At 42.1% G+C, this 21,585-nt stretch overlaps 1 protein-coding gene across 20 annotated transcripts in view; it reads right to left on the bottom strand.

Annotated features, from left to right (window-relative positions):
* The window catches only part of DMD (dystrophin), a 2,111,713-nt gene that overhangs the window by 318,375 nt on the left and 1,771,753 nt on the right, over positions 1–21,585 (bottom strand). For all 20 annotated transcript variants that reach the window (XM_053892047.1, XM_053892050.1, XM_053892044.1 and 17 more), the window contains 2 exons: positions 18,881–19,001; positions 17,987–18,255 (listed from right to left, as the gene is read on the bottom strand). In XM_053892047.1, coding sequence (XP_053748022.1) covers positions 17,987–18,255; positions 18,881–19,001 — 390 coding nt within the window. The remainder of the gene's footprint in view (positions 1–17,986; positions 18,256–18,880; positions 19,002–21,585) is intronic.

Raw genomic sequence — 21,585 nt, 5'->3', positions numbered from 1 at the left:
CACGTGTATACGTATATGTATCTATATGTATAGCTACATATCTATACATATCGATACGTATATGTATATACATATACATATCCCCTGCTCACACTCTGACTCTCTCCTTCGCAAAAAGAAACACTAAAATATTTTTAAGAAATCAAGTAGTGACTAACTGCATTTCTCTGTATGATACAACCTTATAGAACAAATGTTTGAGAACTCAAACCCCTGGAAAGCAGTCTAAAAAAAAGGAGGCATTAGGAAAAGGCCCAGGATTTTTCACACTGGATTAGTAGTGAGAAGGCGAGGGGGAGGAAATGGAAATCATGTCCTGCAAATACAGGTCTGGAGTACTGTTACTGGAACTCCTACATGTGGCTCAGGGAAGGCCTCATAGAAACCAGTTACTCAAGATTTGGGGGCAGGTACAGCCCAGCTGTGTTTGGTAACTTTTGCAATTCTGGATGGGTACATTATCCTGACGGGAGTGAGTACCCGCCATTGGGGCCAAGAGTCTAGGACCATATCCTGCTTTGCTCAGAGGATCCGAGGCCTACTGAAGCTTCTAAAATACCTTGGGGACATGAGCTAGCCAAATGTCATTGGACTAACAACAAAGAAACATAAGATGAAATGTAGGCAAGCCTTTCATGAACGGCATCGGGCTTGGAGACTTCCATTGGTAACCTAATTCTTGGCTCTTTATGTCGGTTGGTTGAATGTCTGGTGTGGTGCCCAGGACGGAGGGGCAGCACTGGCCTCAGACACCGACTGCCTTAGGCTCATGTCCTTTACCCTTGGATTTCAGATGTCAGATACTTTTTTTTTTTGTTTTGTTTTTTTTGCAAGAGGATTCTTATGTGAATTCTCATTTCTAACATTATGAGGCTATCCCATAGATCTCCAACAAAACGGAGACCCTTTTTGTAATATTAACTCCTTGATTTCTGCTAAATGCTGAGGGCTTGTGTGGAGCTAAGACAGGGGGTAGTCTGCAGACTGAGTACATCCGCCTGCCTTTCCTATCCCTTATGCCTCTGGTAGACATTCTTGACAATAAATTATGCCATTGAAACACATGCTCTTTTTTAATAGAGATGTGACTGCATTCCATTTCAGCATCAGTTTTTATCATTAGTACCCTGAAGGCAAAGTATTATGCCTTTTCTTTTCACTGTCTTCCTTGCATTCAGTTTTCAGGGCAATTTTGTACATTTTCACACTTGGGCATGATCGCTTTTGACCAGCCAACAGAATAAGGACAAGAAATAATGAAACAGACTCAGAACTAATGACCTAGATGTAGCATCATCTGGATAACTTGGAGGTGGTTAAGTTAACAAAATCAACCCACTAGATTTTAGGAAAGCAATATGCAGTGTGTAGGCATGAAGAAATCGGGTGCTTTTATTTCCCAAACAATTATCAGTAATTACATTTCAGCTATGGTTTCCCCTCAGAGTCACCACGCTTGAAATTTGTGGCACTAAAAGAATAGCAATTAACTGCTGTGTTTCTCCCATCAAGAATCCTCATGTTTTTATGAAAAATGATTTCTAGTTTCTCTTCTATTTATGGAGCCAGGACGCAACACCCAAACACAGAGGCGGAAGTTCTTTTTTAACACTTTCTCATTTGCATCCATTAGGATTCGTCATCTTTCAGGACCTGGCTTCACGCGGAAGCTCACCACCTCAATGTTCTGGAAGTAACAGCTGAATTACAGCGCTCCCACACTAATAGTATCTATCTTCTTTCTTATGCGTGTTGTGCATTTCGCCTTCACAGATATAAATTAGACAGGAGGAAGAAGACAGAATTGATCACGAAGGAGAGGCTTTTACTTACAAGAACAAGCCGTACAGACCTTAGTGACTTTAATTTCCTTGGAAACTTGTTTCTATAATCCTAACCGTGACTGCTGATTATTTTCTCTTCACAGAAAAAAGAAGCAAACAAACCCCAAAACCAAAGACCAAAAAGATTTCATGTTTTCCATCGCTTTTGAATGGCACAGTGAAGACAAATAAGAAGGTAGTTCACGAGTATTCTGCAGAGGTTAACTGCAAAATATGCACAATTAAAATAAAAAGGCCTGTAATGAGTATAAATAAATCATTCAAGCAGGCCATGTTTTTAGGCTGCTAAGGAAAGGGAAGGAATGCCAATATTTTCCTTCTGAGAAATCTTAATTATATGTGACAAAACATCAAGCAAAATGTCAGTTAATGAAATCTGTTTACTTACTTAAAAATAAGTAATAATCCATAAGCCATTAAAAATATCAAGCACAAGGACATTGATATTCAAATTCAGGAGTTATTTTAGACAGCTTAAGGTTTACAGTTGATAGGTTTTTTGGACTTGCAAACGTATCCGCTGGCCTACAGCGTTCACGGTCTGTGCCCATATTTTCTGCTGCCTCGGCCCCTGTCTCGCTCTCACCTTTCCCTCCGTGGGTCAAACATCCCCGTAAGGCAGGGATTCTCAAGTAAGAGCGTGCGCCGTAATCATGCGGACGGCTTGCTAACACAGAGCCTGCAGGGTCCCGTCTCCAGTGTTTTCCATTCAGTAGGTCTAGGGTGGACTTGAGAAGTTGGTATTTTTTTTTTTAATGTATTTATTTATTTGGGAGAGGCAGAGAGAGCATGAGCAGGGGAGGGGCAAGAAGAGAGAGAGAGGGAGAGAGAGAATCCCAAGCAGGCTCTGCACCGTCATCACAGAGCCAGACGTGGGGCTGGAACTCACGAACCGTGAGATCATGACCTGAGCCGAAACCAGGAGTCGGACACTTAACCGACGGAACCACCCAGGTGCTTCTGTGAAGCTGGCATTTTTAACAAGAACTTGGAAGACGCTGCGTTCCTACGACTCACCAAACTTATTCTTGACTTAGACCCTTCGCCTGTGTGGTTCCCTCAGCCTGGAGTTTTACGTTTGTACTCTCGGCCTCGCTGGCTTTCGTTCGTGAACCTTAGGTCTCACTCAACGTGACTGTGAAAGCGAGCCCATCCTGTCTGCCCCGTTTCAAGAAGCTCCCCCTATTTTTCTCCCTCTCGGCACCCTTCCATCTTAGCCCAGATCACAATTGCAAAGTGCATACGTACTTGCCTATTTATCAGTTCATCGTCTGGCCTGTCCCGAGACCCTGATCTTCATGAAGGCAATTTTCTATTCTTTTTGTCACCAGGGTAGGCCTGGACCCACTAGATGATAATCCCTCGATACCTTTTCATTAAAGAATAAATGAGAGAATTAGGCCTTTTGGCATTAATTACTAATATTTCAGGTCCACAGCTCTCCTCAAATTGCTTCATGAACACAGTTGCCTCTAAAACTCTGACACCGATTTCCTAGATAAAAGAAGCCTGTTATTTCCTTCAGTTTCCATAACTGAGTTCTTTAGATCTATCGCTTTGCTTTATTTGACGTTGGAGCACGTGCTCATTTCTGACGTACCTCTAAGCCTCTGAGCAAGAACGTTAACATTGCAGTTTTGGGTGCCAACCAGAGAATTGTCGTCACGATAGAACAAGTGGGAAAGAAGGGGGAAGTAATCGATTTGGGGAAAATACGTCTTTCCAGGTGGAGTTGTACACTGGCCGGCCCGAGGGGACAGAGGGGGCTGAAATCCGCTGGGGTTGAGATTAGGGATGGCCTGTCTCTCTCTCTCTCTCTCTCTCTCTCTCTCTCTCTCTCTCATGTTTGTGGTTTTCTACTGTAGACAAAGCTCAATGAAAATATTTCCCGTGCGTTTCCTCTTGCGTGAAAGGGGGACAGGAACGTGGGCAGCGCAGGACTGTGGCGAAGGTGAACGAGGAGGTCGAGGCTACTTCTCCTTCTTTCACTCCACCTACAACCAGTTAAGCACTGCTCAGGCAAGGTGGGGAGCACAGAGTCACACAAGGTCCTGTTTGGTCTAGTTCGGGGAGAGGCTGCGAAGCAGAGGGTCGTAAGTGCATCCCTGAGAGCCACAGACGTAGATCCTTTCTCGCGTAGCTGCAACCCTGGAGCCGACTTCTAATACCACGATGTGGGGAGAGGGGGTGCGGGATCCTGTCTTTCCTCGCTCCTCTGTCATGTAGCTTTGTGAGGTCTCCCTGAACCAGACATAAAAGTGATAAAGGGAGCGGAGGCGCGGCGAGACGAGAAAAGATATGCGTTCAGCGCTTGAACCAAAGGGTAGGAAGCAGGAAAGCGTCACGTGTTTGGGGAAGGGCAAATAGCCCTCACTAAGGTGGAACGCAGCAAGGTTGTGGTGGCCTTGGTGTGGCAGATAACGAAGGTTTCTGCCAAGGGGAATGGGCACGTGCCCGGCAACCCTAGATTTGTTCGCTACTCACTGGAAAACACTTATTTTGTATCCACTCTGCACTATGTATGTATGTGCTGTGTACACATGTACTATGCCCTGGGAAAACGCAACTCTCCACAGGCTGACATTCAGTACCAAGAGAGAGACAATTCAGTGGGTTACGGAAAAGACAGCGTAATGGTGCTGTGAGAAGGTGCGTCAACGGGGCTTGCAAAGCCCAGAGCAGGCTGAGGCAGGTCAGGAGCACCTCCCTGAGTAGACAAGCTGGGGAGTAACAGAAAGGGCGCGTTCTTCTGGGTGTGGCAGGTTCACGTAGAACATCTCAAGTAGACAGGTGTAAGCCTGTGGTCCTTTCGGAAAGAAGAGTGCAAATGAATGTCTGTAGATTTGGGCAAGAAGTAACAATGGCCCGAGTCGGAATGGTTGACAGATGGGAGCAAGTCGACTGTAAAATAATTTGTAAAGGTCTAACGTGTCTGAGGGAGAGCATTCTGTCCTGGGTTTTGGTGCACGTTTGTTTATTCATTCCCTCCAGAAAATATCGCTGAGCACCTATTTGTGCCAGGGAATGTTCCAAGCACTGGGGAGACGGCAGTGCGGAAAACAGATCGAGTTCCTATGGCCGTGCGACCTAACTCTAACGGTTATACTTTCATGTAAACGATGATTGTTATTATACAGGGAAATAAATTCCAAGCCAAAGTGGGTCCGTCGCTATAAAACGTCGCATTTTTGACCAAGCAAACGCAGGACAAAGTATGGTACCGTATCGTATGGAGTAGTTGCCAAGAGATTCCTTTTTGTCTGTTGAAAACAAATTAGGTTACGTCCGCATGTATGAATAATAATTAACAGAGGAATGTAGGGTTGTGAGGTTGCCTGTTCCATATGCTACACCTAGTTGGCCCAACACTCGGCACACTTATTTTTGTTCGAAGGCACTCACTGGTGAAACAAAATGAGTTTTTGCGGAATTGATTTTCCATTCAATATATTGTTATCAACTTAGAAATACTACAACAGAACCGAACAAGAGAGGAATATAAATTTTCTAAGAGCTGAGATAAAAATAATTAAATGGAAGAGGGCTAAAAAGGATTGTAAAATGCCCTTCAGCATCTACGTTTCTTTTCCGATTATTGTAGCTCCTGAATTTTATAAATGGTTTTAGTCTTTCCAAGATACCTTTTGTTCCAACAAGTGGGACAACAAAAGATCAAGATATCTGACTACTTCGAGTCAAATGAAATGAATATAAAATGGATTTTCTTCATTAAAATCTATGCAAGAGCACGTTTAAAAATTAGATTGGTAAGTTTTTTTAGAGTGGTTCCTCTTCATTATATCCCTAGGCTGAAAAGAAAGTCTTATTATGTATTTATTTGCACACTACGTTGCCCCTCCAGATATATCAGGGGCTATTATTTTATGTCAATATATATGCATATGTGGGAAAGATCTAGCCTCTTAAGTGGAACCAGGAGTTGACTCGGCTTTTCACTATATTATTGAGAACTTTCACTTTTTTTTTTTTTGGTGGATTTTATATTTATATTTATATATATATATTTTTTAATATAAAATTTGTTGTCAGATTGGTTTCCATACAACACCCAGTGCTCATCCCAACAGGTGCCCTTCTCAATGCCCGTCACCCACCCACCCCAAGGACTTTCACTTTCAAGATATTCCTCTGATTTTTCTGATCACACCTTAGAGTAAGATCTAAATTCATATCCTGTGCTGTTCTGTTATGACAACTGCTATCATGATAATGTCCACTTAAGTGCATGTGGATGATGAATAAATTACCTCTTATACAAATGTGTCTGAATGTCAAGCTGTCTGATGAACGCACTTAAATGTTATTTCAAAAAAAGTCAAAGTCATTGGCCAAACCTAGCTTTAAAAAAAGTGATCAGTATTCAGGTAACAGAGACATCACACTTTAATAGTAATAGATTTTTTTTTTCTTTTTCAAAAAAGGAGTATGACTTAGCATCCTCAAAAATCTGGGTGAGTGATGTTGTATCGATTATTTAAAGGAGAGTCCTATTTCAGTTGAAAAAAGAGTTTAAAATCTGAAAAAAAAATCTTTTCACTAAGCGCTCAACATTTTTTTTGGAAAGTCAAAGTGGGTCAGATTTCATTAAGACCCATCTTGCATCTGACGCTCAACCCCAACCCCCAGGCAATTTTAACACTGAGACAATCTCGAAAATGTCTTTTTTCAACCTGTATGACAAAATGGCAGGGCGGTTCCAAAGGTAATATTTTATTCCCTGGGTGAGCCAAGAGATCAATAGAACTTACGCTCGCTTGTTTACCTTACATTTCTTTTAACTTTATGCTTTATCGGATGCACAAAAGTCACTATTATATTGGATAACTCTTCTCACGATTCTAGTACGGGGCCTGTGTGGGTGGGGAACAATGAACCATTCTCTGGCGTTAGCCCTGTCCCTGCTAGAAGTATGTTGAGGCCGACAGCCAACTGAATAGGTGGAATGCTGATGCACTGGCCTACTTGTGCTTGGGACAGACAAAAGCCTTAAACCACGGGGCAGTTCAACGAGAATGACTTCATAAGACCTGATAGGATGTAAGTTCACAACAATGTACAGATTCCAAACTGGGTTAAAATGTTTTCAGGTAGGAAGAGAAGTAAATCAGCTGAAACTCAGTTGTGGTCTGTCACCTGTTCTCAAAAACCAACCAATATATACTGCTTCCTTTCCTCCTTCGCTTTAGTTTCTACTTAGATAATTGCTATACTTTGGCATATATGGCTGATAAATCGACTTTATTCTCCTCGCTAACTTGTTTAATGCCATGTGAAGATCATAATAATAGGGTTTGAATATTTGATAGGAAAAAGTTCTAAATGAGCCCACTGAGTCCATAAGAATGTGGAATCCCAGGGAACAAGGCTTCTAAAAGCATGCGTGCTTTGAAACAGAACCAGCAGGCTCTTAGCTGCATGAGGGAAAAACATTCACCATAAAAATCAATTCTTTAAAAGGAAATAGAAATCTATCTTAGTGTTAGATTTTCCAGCCTCACTCTGGCTAAGAGAATTTGACATTTTAGGACTGAACACACTGTAGAAACCTAATAAATATTGAAGTTTATAAACAAAAACATAACAATGATATGTGGACCAATTTTTAAAAATATTGAAAATCAATGTGCCCTTACTCTGCCTAATTCGGTTAACTCAATTATTTAATGTATACTTGATTTGAGTGGGTTTATACACAGTTATTTCAATTTTACATTGAACATTAATCAAATTACTTTTCATGTAACCCCCTCCCCCACCCCCGGCCAGGAATCCAGAATAAAGGGGAAAGTTTGTTTGGAATGTTTCTTGGTTAACACTAAAGCGTACTTAAACACATTTGTTTCTATTATATTTACTCCATGATTGTCCTTACATATACCACTCATCCCATACCACAACACTGAATTTTTTCATAGGCATTTAATAGACTGATTTTGCACTGACTTCGAGGAAAAAAAAATCCCCCTTCCCCACTCACTGCAGTTCAGACCTACTTCCTACTTCCTCCCGACGTCGCCTCACATCTGTTTCCATCTCTCCACACGTACGCTCTCCGCCCCTGAATGCAGATCCTCAGTGGGGTGACAAGCTATAAAATGCAGGAACTCCTGGATAAGCTACCCAGTATTCATATCCACCAAGGAGGTTTTAACTTTAAAAAAAGCTGAATAGTCTCGGGGCACCTGGGTGGCTCAGTCGGTTGAGCGCCCAACTCTTGATTTCAGCTCAGGTCATGATCTCAGCGTCATGGGATCAAGTCCCATGTCAGGCTCTGAGCTGAGCGTGGAGCCTGCTTGGGATTCTCTCTCTCTCTCTCTCTCTCTCTCTCTCTCCCTCTCTCTCTCAAAAGAAAATTAAAAAAAGTGGAAGAGTCTCAAAGATTCTGAATGTCTTCGATTCCAGAAACTCTATGAAGTACTTGCTTATAAACAGTGTGCTCAGCAGGAAATTCTGAGGAGAAGTTTGAGATTTAATTGTTGTTATTAAGAAAATTTAATTGTTATTCGTAAACGTGATAGCGTGTAGACGAGGCGAACGATTATGTGACTAAACACCTCAATTTTAAAGTAGCAATAGCGAGAAGGCATGTGAAGCTTAAAGTCATCTGAAGCAACCCCTAAACTATGGGAGGACCAGTAAAATAGTAAGAGGAAAACTGGACTAAGTAACTGTGAATGCCTTCCACAAGAGAGACTCAGGGAGAGTGTGTCATCTTTCATTTCCAGGTTTCGGAGGGAAACTATGCTCCCTACCGAAGCTATCGGTCACTCACACAGAAGGCCATGGGCTGGCATTCACTTTTATTTTTTTAATTTTTATTTATTTTATTTAATTTTACTTATTTACTTACTTATTTATTTTTTGGCTTGCGTTCACTTTTCAATGAGATGCTGTGGATGTTGATAAATATAAGTGAAGCAATAAATGATATATTTATGGGAGAATTACTGACAGATCGATGAATTATTAGCAACAAACAATTGCTATAAACAATTGCAATAAACAATTGCAAATACGTATTTCTATACATAAACTGCAGCTGCACAATGGAATGGTGGTTCTCCAAGGGTCCCTGCACCAACAGCATCGAGGGCAGTGGTTAGAAACGTAGATTCTCAGCCCTGCTCCAGCCGGTCTGGATCAGAAGCTCTGGGCGAGGTGTTCACCAACCTGGGCTTCCACAAGCCCTCCGGGTGATCCCGAGGCACACTAAGGTGAGAACCACTGCCACGGAAAATTCCTGACGTTCTCAATGACTATGTCTGGATAGCTTGAATCCCCAAATTTGCAAATATCTGATCAATTCAGACACCTGTAAGCTGTATAACTATGAAGCCCAAGTCTCTTATAAAGCCATTTCCTTACTAATGAGCATCACTTTCTCAGACCCTTTCATTAGCTCTACCCGTTCACGGTCCATCCCAAAAAGTACCTAGGGGGTGGGTCAGAGCGAGGGTGAATTTTCCAGCAAGAAACAAAATCTTCTCCACTTCTAAAGAATGACTGCACGTGCAAGAACAAAACAACATTAAAACGGCCATGTTGAGATATGGCAGCTGAGTGGATTACTAGGTTCGCTTGCCGGTTGCAGGAGACTCTTTTCCTGGCCTGGGCATCTATCCCCCAGCTGCTGTGACTGTTGGCTACTGATGTCTCATGGCTGCCTCTCATCTTCGGGAAGGTGACCTCTGCTGATGGGAGGCCCCTAGTCCAGGAGTTAACAGGTACTCCTGGCTCGGGAGGTAACTGATGTCTCCGGGGGTGAGCCACAGCCAGGGGTGTGATGGAGCAGAGCCCAAGAGCCCACTGTGTGCTTCTCTTCCCAATTCTGCATTCCGCGAGATCATGTTGGTAGCCCGAGTCTTCCCGGGGTGGGAGTATCTACACAGCCAGAATTGGACAAGGCCACAAATCGGTGTTCACTCCGCCCCAGAGCTAACTAATCCACATTTATTGGCATGTTACTGGTCACACCCAGCCATTATCTGGGGTATGAATGGACAACTCTGTTGTACGGTATATACTCCAGCGTCCTCTGTGTAGGGAAGAGGACACACGGCTAGATTTGCCTGCGATGGTATACTGGCTTGGCCCTTCTTCTCCCTTCTTATGCTTCCCTGACTCCCATACAGGCTTCTCCTGAAAGCAGACTGTCGATAAATCAACGTGCACCCAGACCCCTGCTCTCAGGGTCTGTTTCCAGGGAACGTGACCTCTAACACAAGTTAAGTCATTAGTTAATTGACTGCTGCACAGAAACCTCGAAGAGTACGTGCTCAAAATTACAAAGACCTCTAAGTCATGGACCCTGTGGGTCACAGTGATCAGATAAAACTGCAACAGATAAATCTGAAATGGCAGGGATCTACTCTGTGTGTATGTGTACAGAAGAGAAAGAAGCTTATGGAAAAAGAGGAAGCCTGCACAAATCGGGCAGGTTTTCATATCGTGCTTCTCAAAGTACACTTTCGTGCCCATGGGTAAATGTACTGGGAGACTTCACTTAAGGTTTAGGAGAAAAACACTCTCGTATTAAAACACAACAAATGCAGGGCGACTGGGTGGCTCAGTCGGTTGAGCGTCCGACTTCGGCTCAGGTCATGATCTCGCGGTCTGTGAGTTCGAGCCCTGCGTCGGGCTCTGTGCTGACAGCTCGGAGCCTGGAGCCTGCTTCCGATTCTGTGTCTCCCTCTCTGCCCCTCCCCTGCCCATGCTCTGTCTCTCTCTCTCTCTCTGTCCAAAATAAATAAATATTAAAAAAAAATTTTAAACCTAACAAATGCATTGTGGAGAAGATCACGGAATCGACAGATGTAAACAATAAAATAAGAAACATCCAAGATATTTCATGCTTGTGGTAAAAGGAGGTTAAGCATGTGGGAGGGGAAGAGAGCAAGCTTCAACTCCTTGGCTATTAAGAGAAGCGATGTGGAAGGGTTTGAGAAGCACTGTGTAAAATATCACCGAAAAATGTTATTTTGGTCTAAAAAAAATCATACCAGGAAAAAATTTCCTCTTCCCATCATGAAAAAGTCAACCCTCTTAAAAGGAGAGGGTCACATTAGTATCGTGAGCACATCTGCTCCCATGATACGCAGACAACTGGTTTACCAAGAACAGTTATTCAATGCCATTGTGTAACTTAACGTAATGTTGTGTAAGGCCTAATATTGGTGCCAGTATTAACCGTGGAGTTCTGAAACTTGTAATTGCTGAGCGTCACAGGAACACAGCAGGGGCCCACTCCTTGGGTGATTTGTTCTTAAGCCATTCCTTGTTGTGCTTATGGTAGGAGAGTAACACAGTTGTGAACCCGAAACCTGTGACGACGTCGGTAAATTCCAAAGGAGAACAGAAATACACATTGGCTGCGTGCTTCCATTTTCTAAGGAAATATGGAATTTCAGTTAAGTAACACGCACATTTCCCAACTGTTTCCAGTTAATGGGGCACCTGCACACATATGCACAAGCTGGTACAAATTCTTGCTCCCCCAGCTTGGAGCTATGTAACAATCTGTTGAGCAAGACTAAGCTGCCATGAATAGGATTCCTAATACAATTTGATTCATGAAATAAATTAAATATTCACACTCCATAATGAGATCAGACTTCTCTGGGTATACGTTTTGACCATGTCAGGAATGAGTGAATGACTGAGTTTTTAGATCCATCGATGCTGACAGTATATTACTTAAGCTTTTATTTGGAAGAGTCTTTGTATTATCTAAGACTCTTGGGGAATAGTATTTATAATTACTACCAGCCACCACAATCCTCAGTGAACAGGACTGGCATAGTAAAGGATCAGGCTTTGATATGGTTGTTTTCGTATAGTAGGAAGGATGACATTCTTTGGAGACATTGTTATTATCTAATTAAGTATTTCCTTAGCAGAATAATGTCAGATGAACCCGGTGGCTGAACATTCTGATTATCCATGTTGTCCTAAATGTCCCATGACCAGAAGAGGAGCTGTATGGCTCTGATGTAACGCCATGACAATGGTAACCGATTCTAGCTCCTTCTTTTGTCACGGCCCATCAAAGGCATACAAAGAAGTCCCAATTAAAATAAGTTCAATAATAAAAAGAGCGTGTTCCTTTCCCAACTGTTCTAAAGCCTTTCCCTGTCTTGAAGCAAAGTTCACTCAGTAATTATCTTATTTATGAAAGTAAAAGCAGAAGGATGTTGCTCTTATTACATAAAGGCCTTTATGCTTTGAACGTAGATGGCATCTCGAAAGAGTCAAAAAGAAAGCGTGTTGAATGTCATCAACTCGTTTCCTCCCACTCACTGTTTTAAACCGTTTGGTCAGTTCCAGCGTATTCTACACTCACATAAGTTGTTTATGAAGAGCCAAATTAATAGTCTTTGCAATTGTTTTCCTTGGAATCTAGAGAGCTGACAAATGAATTAGAAGAAAATGGCAATTCTACATGAATTAGCTTTTAAAGCTCCCTAAGAGGCTGATGCAGAACTTAATAAGAGACTTATTAGGAGAAGTAGGACAACTTAATTCAGATTGATTATAGACTTGGGTGAAGACAGCTGGGGTTCAAATGAAACCGAAAAAGAACTTATATGCACTTCAAAGTATGCTAAGCAGATGTCTGAAACAATTACTCTGCACTGGCTTTTCAGAAGTTTCAAAGGCAGGATGGGAATAGCATGGTAAACGAAGGTTCTATTTGCCTAAGTCGAGGTAGAGGCTTTTAAAACACACACAGCGCTCACTAAAATCAGACGCCTTGGGTAAGAAACGTGATTCGACATCGCTGTCCTAAGTAATTTGCTCTTAGCTTTATAAACAAAGCAAGAAATGAGAGCAAATCCATGAGAACTAAGTAATGAGCTGTCCCGGAACGCTAACTTACAATTTATCGTACACTGAACAAATAATTTGGTCAGGATTTTTAAGATGACTCATTCCTACTTTAGTTCCTAAGCTCTCTTGAAGCCAACAATGGCCGTTCTATTTCAAAAAAATAAACACTGTACTTTTACAGTATGTAAGTGAGACTTTACTGGAATATGCCTTCTTCCGGAAGTATTCCAAGATATTAGAGGGCAAGTGATAGGCTTTTAAACATCACAAATGCATGCTTTACACATGAGATAAAACCCAAGTTGCTTCGTGTGACAGGTGCTAGTTCCATAGTCAACCCAGATTTATAAAGGATTGCATCTTTCTTGCTTGTATATTCTTCTGAAAGGCTTACTTGACCCAGCACGTGTATAAAAATAACAACAAAAGCCTCCACAGAGCAGTTCATTTGCTGTTTACAACCATTAACAGAACATTAGTAAACTTTCCTTTTCCTACTACAGGCAGTGCACCTCATTCAATATGGAGACATCATTTGTTTATGCAGAGTTCATTCTCGGGGCTGCCCTGTTGGTGATGGTTCTGTCTAACCTTGCCTACCTCCCACCGAATGGATGACAAGCTTTCCATCTGACTGGGTCATTAGCTTCCTCTATAAAACTCACATACAAGAAAGGACTCAAAGCTGGCTCGTATAAAAGACAATAAAACAAAATGAATAAAACAATAATAAAACATTAGAAACCAGAGTTAAGATGAGAAAACACTAAGGGAAGAGAGGGTCGCGTGAACACGGCTGAGAGCTTCCGCTTTTCTCCGTGTCAAATTCTGAGCTAGCATTCCTTTCGCAGATTTCTCAGATCAACCAAACCACAGAGACTCAGGAGGGTAGGCCCGCAGCGATGTGTGTGCCAGTTACCTTCTTAAATTTGTAGATGCGCATGTTGAGCAGAAAGAAGCCAGAAGGGCATGATGGCTTCGTGAGAGTCCCTGGTCTACTATCCATATTATTACCTTGTTCTCAATTCTAATTCCAGAAAGCTCTAATCAAAACGTGTCACCGTAAGAACTTCAAGGAAAAACTCAGCGAACCCCTGTCCTTGACCTTTCACAGGAAGAGATGTAAGTTAAAACTCGGATAAAAAACTATACAATAAGTACCTATGTGGAGGTGACGCATTTGTAATAATCCCAAATGGCAGGCTGGGGGAGTTTAATGATGGTTATGGTGTGAAAACCTGTGCTTTGAGGCAACGGGCAAACTAGGGACAATGAAATGTTCCTGGCTCCAGAATGATGTACCGCTCGGTACAAAGACACCATGGTCGATGAGAACAAAAAGAAAACTTGGAAAACCAACGACTCCCAAAGATTTTCACACAGGAATTGTTCTCAAGAACAAAAACGTCATACGTAGACTTGAGCTTCAAAGTCATTCCACTTTATGAAAACCTGCATATGTTCCATTCACGGATCTAAGCAGAGCACCTAGTGATTCAAGGAGTTATTCTTGCTCTCCATTGCGATAAGGAAAGCAAGAATATTTGTAGAGACACAGAAACGCTGGTGTTATTTCCAGTTAAGTGGGGAATCGTGTTTGTGTCCTTAAAATATTTGCTAAGCACTATAAATCATGAATTTTAAAAATAAAGAGGCCTTTACATTTTGGGTTTTATTCTGGGGATTATTCCTAAGGAAGCTGCACGCGGAAGGCCGAGATTTTCTTTGGGGGCCTGACAGTCAATATTGACATTGTGTTCCTTCTTCTTGATTTACCGCACGCACGCTGTCCCGGAGATGATTAGCCAGCAACAATGCAACCTCCAGAGCGTCCCAGGATTTTGAGGTTGCTGCTGTTCTATCCACGCTCCAAATCCCAAAGCCACATTGGCCAATGAAATGATTTAATGCTAAATCCCACAGAAATACACATGGCAGAGTTACGTGTGCAACAACTTTAACAAATAAGATCAGAATGGAGGTGGGTATTACAATAGAGTCACTAGGGGTGATGAAAACGAGCTGAAGTGGGTAAAGAAAATGTTCTCTGGCTACATGCCTGGCTATCGCTTTGGAGTCCCCTACAGCGTGGAGTCTCCGAGGGCTTAAATTGCTGAGTAGAAAAATGGGAACAGTGGTTTTAAGGACTCTTCTACTTCTTTTCAAAGTAAGTTTTAGTTAATAAAATTCACTCCTTATAAACTACCACCACCAAAGCCTCAGAGTTTCAAACCCAGTGTTGTTGAGAAGCCACAGAGAAAACCGATTTCTTTGAAGTGTTGGCATATTCACGCTCTTTCAGAAAGGGCTATTTAGCGCATGGGTGTTTTGCTGTTATCGGGATCAGAATGAGAGTCTTCCTGGTTAGGGTGTGGGAAATGAACTGGGGCCGAGGATCGAGCACAGGTAGGAGAAGGGAAGTGAAAGGAAAAATGCAAACAGGCTTCAGTGAGGATCGGCTGATTGTGAGCTGTTCTACTTTTAGTGATATTTCACTATGGAATCCTGTTGAGTGCATTCTCCATCCATACTCCGTACCCTACAAAGGCTCCTGTGCGGCACATATGGCTACAAGTGAATCCCTTATAGACTCGGCCACTTAATTAATAAACGAATGTGGTTCCTCTGGGACATTCTCCTAAACGTCTTTGTCATTTTGGGGGCTGATTTCTTTTTAAACGTCGTGCCTGTACGTTTTAATAAAAGTACTAGTTTTAAGGCTGAACAAATACAAGGTAATACGTTTCAACACTTTATTTTAATTTTCCAGTAGCCGTCGATGTTAACCATTGCTTTAATTATTAGACATGGAGTCAAAGAATGTTAGGGGGGAAGAGACTTTCCAAGTTATAGAGCCCTCTTTTTTAATCTTCTCTTAAATCTGCACCCACTGTTTTCGTGCAGAGCTATTCCGTTCACCATTAGACTGTCGGCTTCACCAGGGCAAAGACCTACGATAACTACATATTGCAGAATGGCTCATAACCAAGAGCGGGGCAAAGAAATAAAGAAGCAGAAGTAAATTCCTTTATATGTTGCTGACCCTTGCTCTTAGGAAGCTCACTGCCTGTGGGAAATTTGAGTGTGACAATCGAAGCACGTGTGGTGATCTAAGAAGGCAGTGAACTGAGGGCCATTTCTTCCGCTCGGTAGGAGCTGGGGGTGGGAGACACTCCGGACAAACTACAAAGACAGACGCCATTTGAGCTGGGCATTGAGGGCTCAATAGAAGATCACCAGGCACATAAGGTGGAGGTAATCGAGGCCAAGAGAAGAGCATCTGCAAAGGCAGAGAGTGGTGAAGAAAGGTGGCATATTTGGGTAAAGGGGTGGTATGGTCAGAGTGAATGGAATGGCCAGGATGATGGGAGTCACAGTTGGGAATCTACACCAGGGCTAGGAAGAAAAGGGCCGCCCGCCCTCTTCATTCATTGGGCTGCACTGTCAGGCAGGCAGGAGTTGGGACTGGAATCATAAGAGGGTGGTGGATAAGGTAGAAATATCAGGAAAGAAACCGTTCATTCATTCACTCGTTCACCAAATATTTAAAATTCTTTATCACTCGTCGTGAGAAGCCCCGGGTGCTACACACAAGTGCTGAATGACTGTTCTGTACGCCAGAAACTATTATTACACTACGTGTTAACTAAGCGGAAGTTAAATATGAACTTAAAAAAAGGGAAACGCAGCGTTCATGATACGTCAGGTACAGCGAATGGGATCCATAGATGTACAATACAATCATCTGAGTAACACACACTAGGGGCCAGAACACGACACTGGTTGAAAAGAGGAGAGAAAACAGAAAAGAGACATTCTGAGGTAGAATGAGCCGTCATGCGCAATCAGTCAAAACGGAGAAGGACTTCAGGAAGAAACTCAAGTCTCAAGCCTGAGCAACTTGTTGGGTTAAGATCCATTCAGTGAAATAGGAAACACGGAGGAAAAGGCAGGTAAGAGGGGACCGCAGCAGGGGAATGGTCAAACACGAGACTGAACGAACTTGATTTCAGAACGGTTGCATTTTGATTCTAACGACACGTGGGTGAGGAGATCAGACAAGAGACCCAGACCGGAAATCTACATTTGTCGCTGTCATGCCACTTCGAATCGGGAGTATTTATACAATACAAAGGGAACGGAGCTAAGGTTAGAAACTTGGGCACACGAACATCTGAAGAGTGGGCAGGGTTTCAGAACTGAGGGAAATAAAGGAAGAAGAAGAACGTATGAAACAATGTCATGAAAGCCAAAGGAGACGACACCTGCCGAGATGAGTCTGCTGGTGACCATGCCAAGTGCAGGTGAGAATTTCACTTCTTTTGAATTCGAACCTGGGAGGACTTTTGTTGGGTTTGACACTGGACGAGTAAATGAAATGTTTCAAGTTGGTTATGTTTTCAAGTTGGTTTTCATAACGATTTTCCTAAATATGTATCTTCTTTTCAATAAATATATTTATCATCTTGGTACCACAAGAGAATTTAACTTCGGCCTCATGGGCAGTATTCCAAATATATAATGATATTGCCCAATATCCGCGGTGGACTAATGTATAACGTATTATATACATTGCCTTCTAGGGGAAGGACAGCAGTAACAGCCTCAATGCACAGTACCGAAACTCACCCAAGTCATGTAATTTTGTTAGCAAAAAGGCCAAAGCCTAGACTCCCGGCTCTTGATGAAGTGTTCTATTTGTCCCTACTCTGATACTAAGTATCACAAAGAACACACACGCGTGCGCGCCCATGCACGCAACTCGGGTCATTTTCGTACAAGCGCTTAAGTTCATTCCCTAATAGCAAAATAAAGGGGATTGTTTCACCCTGTAACTTTTAAATATTTCATTCCACGTTATTAGAGACAGAGATGATCAGATCACCAATTCCTCCTAGAGAAAATACCACATGCAAGATGATTTCGAATTTGTGAAAGATCAACGGATTTCTAATGCATGAGGGCCCTATTTTAAACTTAGGGAGAAGAGGGTGCCCGGGTGGCTCAGTCGGTTGAACGTCCGACTTCGGCTCAGGTCATGATCTCACAGTTCGTGAGTTCAAGCCCCGCGCCGGGCTCTGCGCTGACAGCTCGGCGCCTGGAGCCTGCTCCGGATTCTGTGTGTGTCTCCCTCTCTGCCCCTACCCTGCTCGCATTCTGTCTCTGTCTCTCTCAAAAATAAACATGAAAACATTTTTTTCTTAAACTTTGGGAGAAGAAAGCACCACACCCAAGTTCAGATTGGAACCTTTCAAGTCTCTCAAAGGGCCCCGAAGCAAAGGAATAGAAGGTACCTTGACTTTTTCGAGGTGATCTTGGAGAGAGTCAATGAGGAGGTCACCCACAGGCTGCCAGGAGCCCTTGATCACCTCAGCCTGACGCAGCTTGAGGTCAAGCTCATCGGTTGCTTCCTGAAGTTCCTGGAGTCTTTCGAGGGCCTCGTCTATTTTTCTCTGCCAGTCTGCAGAGTGCAGGTTCAGTTTTTCCCACTCGGTGTTGACCTCCTCAGCCTGCTTTCGCAGGAGCCGTGTAACATTCTGGGCTCTCTCCTCAGGAGGCAGCTCTAAATTGGTAACATGACAAGGTTTTAGGCCACAGTCCTTTTTGTTTTTTTGTTTTTTTTTTAAAAACATTGTTGAAAAGGTCATACCGGAAGAAAGAAAGTACAGTGCAACAAGAGGGCAACCCATTGATTAATGGTTCTTTCGCACCTAGGCATAAATTCCGACAATGTCTGCGCATCTCAGGTCTGTCCTCCTCTGTTCTACCTTCTATCATTCAGATCATCCAAGATCCATTCAAGCCATTGAACAGAAACATGTTAGAATGCGCACCCCAAGCTCTAATTTACTTCAGCCAGGCTCTTAAAAGGAAAATTAGGTTGTAGTCTTTATAACGACAGGATCCCTTCTCGCAGCAAATCTCTTTTGTTTCTTATTTTCTAAGTGTTTCGATAACTGATCACTAACGAGTCTCTCTTAATGTTTATTTATGAATGTGCAACCAGATTTATGCATGGTGGTTTAGGGTTCCTTTTTCTTTCCCAACATCTATGTTTAATTTGAATCGATTCTATTTAACTTAGAAAATATGAGCGCCATCCAGACCCTGGCAGCAAGAATGGATGGGTCGCTCTGTCACCACTGATCCTTCTATCAATATGTTATTACAGTTCCACATTCAATTACCTCTGGGCTCCTGGTAGAGTTTCTCTAGTCCTTCTAAAGGCTGCTCTGTCAGAAATATTCGTACAGTCTCAAGAGTACTCATGATTACAGGTTCTTTCGTTTTCAATTCTCTCTTGAAGGCCTGTGAAATGAGATGAAAAGAAATGCTTATTTGGCTTGTGGCATTCTTCTCAAAATTAATCCTGGTTGTTCAGAACTTGGTTATGAAATTCCCAGGTCAATTTCTATCTCCTTTATTTATAAACCGATTGTCACAAAATGATAAATGAGCCCGTATGGATCTTTCTGTTAATCAGGAAACCACTGTGTATATAAAACTATTCTGGAGAGTATGGGGGAACTTTCAAGATACGTTGATGCTTTTTCATTAAGATAAGAGTGATTTACTTGTACAACCTGAGCGCCAAACTTGAAATCTGAAGGCAAAGTTGAACGATACATATTACAAGATGCTCACGGGGATAATGAAGACTTCTGTATACCCGAAAGAATGGTTATTCTAGAGCATAGTAGGGGGCCTGAAGGGCTATTTGGAAGAACCTAGGTTGTACTGAAATACACAACCAATTCAATCCATAACCGTCAGTTAATTCTGTCAAAATGTCTGACAACTTATAAAGTGAAGTATTCACAGTAAAAACTCAGTCCTTTTGAAAAATACCCATTATCTAATGTGACTTCTTTGAGAATGGTAGAAATGCTTTGAGGTATACTGGACTTAGGAATTGAGGGAATAAGTTTCTATGAAAGAATAGGCCTAGAATAGGTCTCTTGGGATCATCTACGCTAGTTATCAATTTTAAACCCTAATCTGTAAGCTTCTTTGATACAGAGGATTAAAAGGAAAGCAAAATGCATAGTTTCTGTCTTCAGGAAGCTTCCGGATGAAAAGAGGGAGAACACCAACACACTAGAAACAGAGCAAAAACAATAAACTTCATACGCAATTGAGTGCCAACAGTGGTGAGACAGCGTATGAGGCTAGAATAAATTGACAGATACTTGGAAACCATCGAAGATAGCTACGGACCAGATTCTACCACCTTAGAAGTGAAGATGTTAATGAAAGTATTAAGTACCACATAAATGTTAATAGATCAGTGTAAAGAGTAATAATAATTGCCCCGACATAGAGCTTATTTATTCAAATCCCTTCTCAATTCTGCCCTAGTTTTAGCAATGTTACCTATTGAATTTAGCCCTGTTCTGTTACTGAGAGAAAAATTAGCTGCATCTCCTTTGAACTCCAGATATATTGTGTTGTAGGAATGCTCCAGAACTGTATTATATGATACATGTATAGATAAAATTCTCATCGTTCAAAAAAAATCCACGGGGCGCCTGGGTGGCTCAGTCGGTTGAGCGTCCGACTTTGGCTCAGGTCATGATCTCGCGGTTTGTGGGTTTGAGCCCCGCGTCGGGCTCTGTGCTGATGGCTCAGAGCCTGGATCCTGCTTGGGATTCTGTGTCTCCCTCTCTCTCTGCCTCTCCCCTGCCTGCTCTCTGTCTCTTAAAAATAAATAAATGTTAAAAAAAATTAAAAAAAGAAATCCCGAGTTTGACACTTGGCAAAATGATTTGTCTTCCATAGTTACTTAACAGTTAAGTGGAAAGAGGCAAGGTGCTTGGTTTTTTTTTTAATGTTTATTTATTTTAAGAGAGAGACAGATTGCTACTGGGGGAGAGGGGCAGAGACAGAGAGGGAGAGAGAATCTTAAGAAGGCTCCATGCTTAGTGCAGAGCCCGATGTGGGACTCGATCCCATGACTGTGACATCATGACCGGAGCCCAAATCAAGAGTCAGACGCTTAACTGACCAAGCCACCCAGGCGCCCCGAGGCAAGGTGTTTGAATTGAAATAATAAAGTTCTAGAAGTGAAATATTAGGATTCAGTCTTTGGATGGGGATGTAGTTTCGGTACAGTGAGATATTTTTGTCCGCTTGAAATAATACAGAGTAGGTATTATAATACGGAGTGGGGGGGTTATTTATTCTGCTTACGTGTAAGGCTGATTCTCCCTCTAATATCTCATTTGAAATCTGTGTGTGTGTGTGTGCGCGCGCACGTGCTCGCATGTGTATGTGTATACAGTTCTTGTATTCTTATATTTTCTCATACATTTAATTTTCCCAACTTCAAAAAAATCATCATTTTTTTCTAGTCTCTCCATTTGCACTTGATAGGAGGCAATTAACTTTGACATTACTAATTATAAAATAATAATGGCTCCCTTTGTTGAACTACTGTGTGTCAGTAGTTGTATAAGAAATTAGAAACGCAAAGTTGAATGCAAAACAACCCCTCCCATTTAGAAACTCGTATACAGGAGAAGAGTCAAACACAGAAATAATTTCAAAACGGTGTGGCAAGTGCTAGAGGTTTGCAGCGTGTGGGAAAGGAAATTGGGAAAGGCTCCCTAGAGAAGATAGTATTCACGAAGAATTCTAAAGCATGAATGTGCATTAGCCAGCGAAGTGCAGATTAGAGGAGGGAGAAGAAAACCAACGAAAATACATGTGTGAAGACATAAGATATAATACAGTATGGCATATATTATCCACATCTCAAGTTTTCTCAAGTAGGCCAGTTCTCTTTCTTTCTTTTTTCTTTCTTTCTTTCTTTCTTTCTTTCTTTCTTTCTTTCTTTCTTCTTCTTTTTCTTTTTTTTATTTGAGACTGTGAGAGAGCGAGCAGGGGAGGGTCA

This window comes from Panthera pardus, unplaced genomic scaffold, assembly GCF_024362965.1.
Source record: "Panthera pardus isolate Hobbes unplaced genomic scaffold, ASM2436296v1 HiC_scaffold_27, whole genome shotgun sequence".
Classification (NCBI taxonomy): Eukaryota; Metazoa; Chordata; class Mammalia; order Carnivora; family Felidae; genus Panthera; species Panthera pardus.
This window is presented reverse-complemented; position numbering and strand designations above follow the sequence as displayed.